The 5,000-nt window shown below is 51.4% G+C and overlaps 1 protein-coding gene across 1 annotated transcript in view; it reads left to right on the top strand.

Annotated features, from left to right (window-relative positions):
• The window catches only part of nbas (NBAS subunit of NRZ tethering complex), a 337,178-nt gene that overhangs the window by 31,192 nt on the left and 300,986 nt on the right, over positions 1 to 5,000 (top strand). The window contains 5 exon segments of the mRNA XM_065026122.1: positions 1,535 to 1,581; positions 1,583 to 1,695; positions 1,698 to 1,739; positions 2,156 to 2,181; positions 2,882 to 3,007. Of these exon segments, the coding sequence (XP_064882194.1) occupies positions 1,535 to 1,581; positions 1,583 to 1,695; positions 1,698 to 1,739; positions 2,156 to 2,181; positions 2,882 to 3,007 (354 nt within the window).

The raw sequence follows: 5,000 nt of genomic DNA, 5'->3' as shown, positions 1-5,000 counted from the left end.
CGCTGAGGGTTGGAGGGCTGGCTGAAGTGGGGTTGGAGGGGCTGAAGTGGGGTTGGAGGGCTGGCTGAAGTGGGGTTGGAAGGGGGTTGGAGCTGGCTGAAGAGGGGTTGGAGGGCTGGCTGAAGAGGGGTTGGAGGGCTGGCTGAAGGGGTTGGAGGGGTTGGAGGGCTGGAGGGCTGGCTGAAGAGGGGTTGGAGGGCTGGCTGAAGAGGGGTTGGAGGGCTGGCTGAAGAGGGGTTGGAGGGCTGGCTGAAGAGGGGTTGGAGGGCTGGCTGAAGTGGGGTTGGAGGGCTGGCTGACAGGAGGGAGGGAGTGCGGGCTTGTGGGAGGTTGTGAGGGCTGGCTGAAGATGGGTTGGCTGGCTGGAGGGCTGTCTGTCTGTCACAATATGGCCTTCATCTCTTAGGAAAGGAAACCGAGGACATGGATTTATGAACGGCAAAGGATGGGTATAGATGGACTTTATTCAGTCAGTTTCGACATCTTTTATGAACGAGTCGACTGCTTGCTTTTCAGTTGTCGGTCAGAGCACAGTAAGTGGTCGACGTGCCACCACTCTGAGGACTATGTGAGACACGCCCCAATAATATAACACACTTACAGGTCACGTTCAAATCCACTCGATGAAGGAGCATCGTGCTTTTTGTCCTCTGTTTGACTGCTACCATCTGATCATTTAAACATTAAATAAAGAAGTAGCCGTCTGAAAATGTCTCTTACTGGCTGTTGAGCACTGACCCTCACGGAGAGGGGAGAGCTCAGCCTACCACACATTAAATATGGCCAACTATTTCTCTCTCGCCCCCTTCTATCCTCTCGTCTCTCCTCTCGCTTCGCTCTCTTCTCTCCTCTCGCCCCCTTCTCTCCTCTCTCCCCCTTCTCTCCTCTCTCTCCCCCTTCTCTCCCCCTCCTCTCCCTCTCTCTCCTCTCTCTCCCCCCTTCTCCCCTCTCTCCTCCCCCCTTCTCTCCCTCTCTCGCCTCCCTTCTCTCCTCTCTCCCCCCTTCTCCTCTCTCTCTCCCCCCTTCTCCTCTCTCTCCTCCTCTTCCTTCTCCTCTCTCTCTCCCCCCTCTCCCTCCTTCTCTCTCTCCCCCTCTTCTCTCCTCTCTCTCTCCTCTCCTCTCTCCTCCTCTCTCTCCCCCTCCCTTCTCTCTTCTCCTCTCTCTCTCCCCCTCCTTCTCTCCTCTCTCTCTCCCCTCCTTCTCTCCTCTCTCTCTCTCCTCCTCTCTCTCCTCTCTCTCTCTCCTTCTCTCTCTCCCCTCCTCTCTCCCTCCTTCTCTCTCTCGTTCTCCCTCTCTCTCTCCCCTCCTTATCCTCTCTCCTTCTCTCCTCTCCCTCCTCCTCTCTCTCTCTCTCCTTCTCCTCCTCTCTCTCTCCTTCTCTCCTCTCTTCTCTCTCCTCTCTCTCTCCCTCTCTCTCTCCCCTCCTTCTCTCCTCTCTCTCCCCCCTTCTCTCCTCCTCCTCTCCTCTCTCTCTCTCTTCTCTCGCTCCTTCCCTTCCTCTCCTTCTCTCGCTCTCCTGCTCCCCCACACCCAGTGTGAAGTGCGTCTGGCACAGAAGAGAGGTCGTCTGGACAATAACATGGGGTGTGGCTCCTGACTCTGATGAAGAGTCGTCAGCCAAGGCCCGTTACTCCGGTTACGTGAAGCAGGGGCTGTACTACGTCACCGAGATGGAACGCCCTTCACGGAACGTCCCCCCTTCGTCAAGAGTTACCGTCTGGTCAGCCTACGCTCCACCACGCTTCTGAAGAGCTCTACCTAAGTCACCATGACGATGACCACACACACACACACCAAGCTCACGCACACTCGACCACCATTCCCAAAATACAAAATGGCTGACTGACATTCCCAAAATACAAAATGGCCGACTGACATTCCCAAAATACAAAATGGCCGACAGACATTCCCAAAATACAAAATGGCCGACTGACATTCCCAAGTAGTCAAAGTAACCAAAGGCACATATTCGTATTTGTGAATAAAACATAAAGTATGATCACATTTATAGTAAAATAAATGCCGTAGCAGCTGTCTTCAAAGTATTTCTGCCTGTTTTGTTTCATAGTTGATAAATTAAATCGAACAAAGTCAAAGAACTAGGAATCCTATCTAGCCTTTCCCACCTCAACACTGCATGGCTGGGGGCTGTGTGCACCTGAAGAGCTGAGAGAAAGATTTGTTTTAATAAGTGCTGTGCACAGTAATAAAAGATGGTGTAATTTACTTGAAAACGAAAGTCTACTTTGGTGAGACTTTGTCCTTGTGTTTCCGTTCTCATTGTTTTGTTCCTCAAGTCAGGTCGTTTTTCTACGTTTTAATTTCACCTGCTAGAGAAGAGAACGCGTTTACTAGTCAGACTCCATCTCACAGACATGACTCCAATCGTGTTACCACGGTAACCTCCAGCCCTTAAAAGGGAACATTTCTCTCAGTAATAAGTTTTGTTTTAGAAACATTACAAAGCCTGTTCATCTGTTTTGTTGCTGTAACTTTAGCAGGAAATGACTTTTGGCTGGAAAACACTTCTGAGTGGCCAGTAGAGTTTTAGATGGTGGTGGTGGAGGTGATGGGGGTGGGGGTGGTGATGATGGTGGTGGTGATGATGGGGGTGGGGGTGGTGGTGGTGGTGGGGGTGGTGATGGTGGTGATGATGGTGGTGATGATGATGGGGGTGGTGATGGTGGTGGTGATGATGGTGGTGGTGATGATGGTGGTGGTGATGATGGTGGTGGTGGGGGTGGTGAAGATGGTGATGATGCTGATGGTGATGATGGTGATGGTGATGATGGTGGTGGTGGTGATGATGGTGGTGGTGATGAAGACGATGGTGGTGGTGATGATGCTGATGGTGATGATGGTGGTGTGTGTGTCTCTCCAGATAGATAATGAGGAGTATGGGGAGGCCCTTTCCCTGGCCCAGGCATACGGCCTAGACTCAGACCTGGTCTACCAGAGACAGTGGAGGAAGAGCACTGTCAGCATCGCCTCCATACAGGACTACCTGGTACACTCACACACACACTCTCTCTCTCACTCAAACACACTCTCACTCACACACACACACTCTCTCACTCACACACACACACACACTCTCACTCACTCACTCACACTCACTCACTCACTCACTCACACTCTCTCTCACTCACTCTCTCTCTCACTCACTCACTCACTCACTCACACTCTCTCTCACTCACTCACACTCTCTCTCACTCACTCACACTCTCTCTCACTCACTCACTCACACTCTCTCTCTCACTCACACTCTCACTTTCTCTCACTCACACTCTCTCTCTCACTCACACTCTCACTCTCTCTCACTCACACTCTCTCTCACTCACTCACACACACTCTCACTCACTCACACACACTCTCACTCACTCACACACACTCTCACTCACTCACTCACCCACTCACTCACACACTCACTCACTCACTCACTCACTCACTCACTCACTCACTCACTCACTCACTCACTCACTCACTCACTCAAACACACACTCTCACTCTCTCTCACTCACTCAAACACACTCTCACTCACACACACACACACACACACACACACACACACACCACACACACACACACACACACACACACACACACACACACACTCTCTCTCTCACTCACACACGCACACTCTCTCTCTCTCACTCATGTGTGTCAATAGTTATGATAGTATTTCTATTGTGTACATTTTAGAACAAATGCTCTGCCTGTCTGTCTGTCTGTCTCTCTCTGTCTCTCTCTCTGTCTCTCTCTCTGTCTCTCTCTCTGTCTCTCTATCTGTCTCTCTCTGTCTGTGTCTCTCTCTGTCTCTGTCTCTCTCTGTCTGCCTGTCTCTCTCTGTCTCTCTGTCTCTGTCTCCCTGTCTCTGTCACCGTCTGCCTGTCTCTGTCTACCGTCTGCCTGTCAGCTCTGTCTGCCTGTCTCTGTCTCTCTCTGTCTGCCTGTCTCTGTCTCTCTCTGTCTGCCTGTCTCTGTCTCTGTCTGTCTGCCTGTCTCTGTCTCTCTCTGTCTGCCTGTCTCTGTCTCTCTCTGTCTGCCTGTCTCTGTCTCTGTCTCTCTCTGTCTCTGTCTCTCTCTGTCTCTGTCTCTCTCTGTCTCTGTCTCTCTCTGTCTGCCTGTCTCTGTCTCTCTCTGTCTGCCTGTCTCTGTCTCTCTCTGTCTGCCTGTCTCTGTCTCTCTCTGTCTGCCTGTCTCTGTCTCTGTCTCTCTCTGTCTCTGTCTCTCTCTGTCTCTGTCTCTCTCTGTTTGAATCTCTCTGTCTGCCTGTCTGATCTCATGTTGCCTGTCTCTGTCTCTCTCTGTCTGCCTGCTCTGTCTCTCTGTCTCTCTCTGTCTGCCTGTTTTGTCTCTCTCTGTCTCTGTCTAAATTGTCTCTGTCTCAAAGTCTCTGTCTCTCTCTGTCTGCCTGTCTGCTCTGTCTCTCTCTGTCTGCCTGTCTCACTGCATGTCTGCCTGTCTGTCTGTCTCTGTCTGCCTGTCTCCTGAAGAGTCTGAGTCTGCCTGTCTCTGTCTCTCTCTGTCTGCCTGTCTCTCTCTGTCTGTCTCTGTCTGTCTGTCTGTCTGCCTGTCTCTCTCTCTCTCTCTGTCTGTCTGCCTGTCTCTCTCTCTCTGTGTGCCTGTCTCTCTCTCTCTGTGTGCCTGTCTCTGTCTGTCTGTCTGCCTCTGCCTTGTCCTCAAGTCAGGTCTGTCTCTCTGTCTCTCTGTCTCTGTTAATCTGTCTCTCTGTCTCTCTCTCTGTCTCTCTCTCTCTGTCAGTCTCCATCTCTCTGTCATGTCTCTCTCTCTCTCTGCCTCTCTGTCTCTCTCCTCTGTCTCTCTCTCTCTCTCTCATTGCCTCTCTCTCTCTAATCTGTCTCTGTCTCTGTGTCTCTGTCTCTGTCTCTGTCTCTCTCTCTTTTGTTGCTGCCTCTCTCTGTCTCTCTCTCTCTCTATCTGTCTCTCTGTCTCTCTCTCTCTCTCTCTCTCTGTCTTCTCTCTGTCTCTCTCTCTCT

Source organism: Oncorhynchus nerka, linkage group LG13 (genome assembly GCF_034236695.1).
Source record: "Oncorhynchus nerka isolate Pitt River linkage group LG13, Oner_Uvic_2.0, whole genome shotgun sequence".
NCBI lineage: Eukaryota > Metazoa > Chordata > Actinopteri > Salmoniformes > Salmonidae > Oncorhynchus > Oncorhynchus nerka.
The sequence above is the reverse complement of the archived record's forward strand: the minus strand, read 5'-3'. Positions and strand labels throughout refer to the sequence as shown.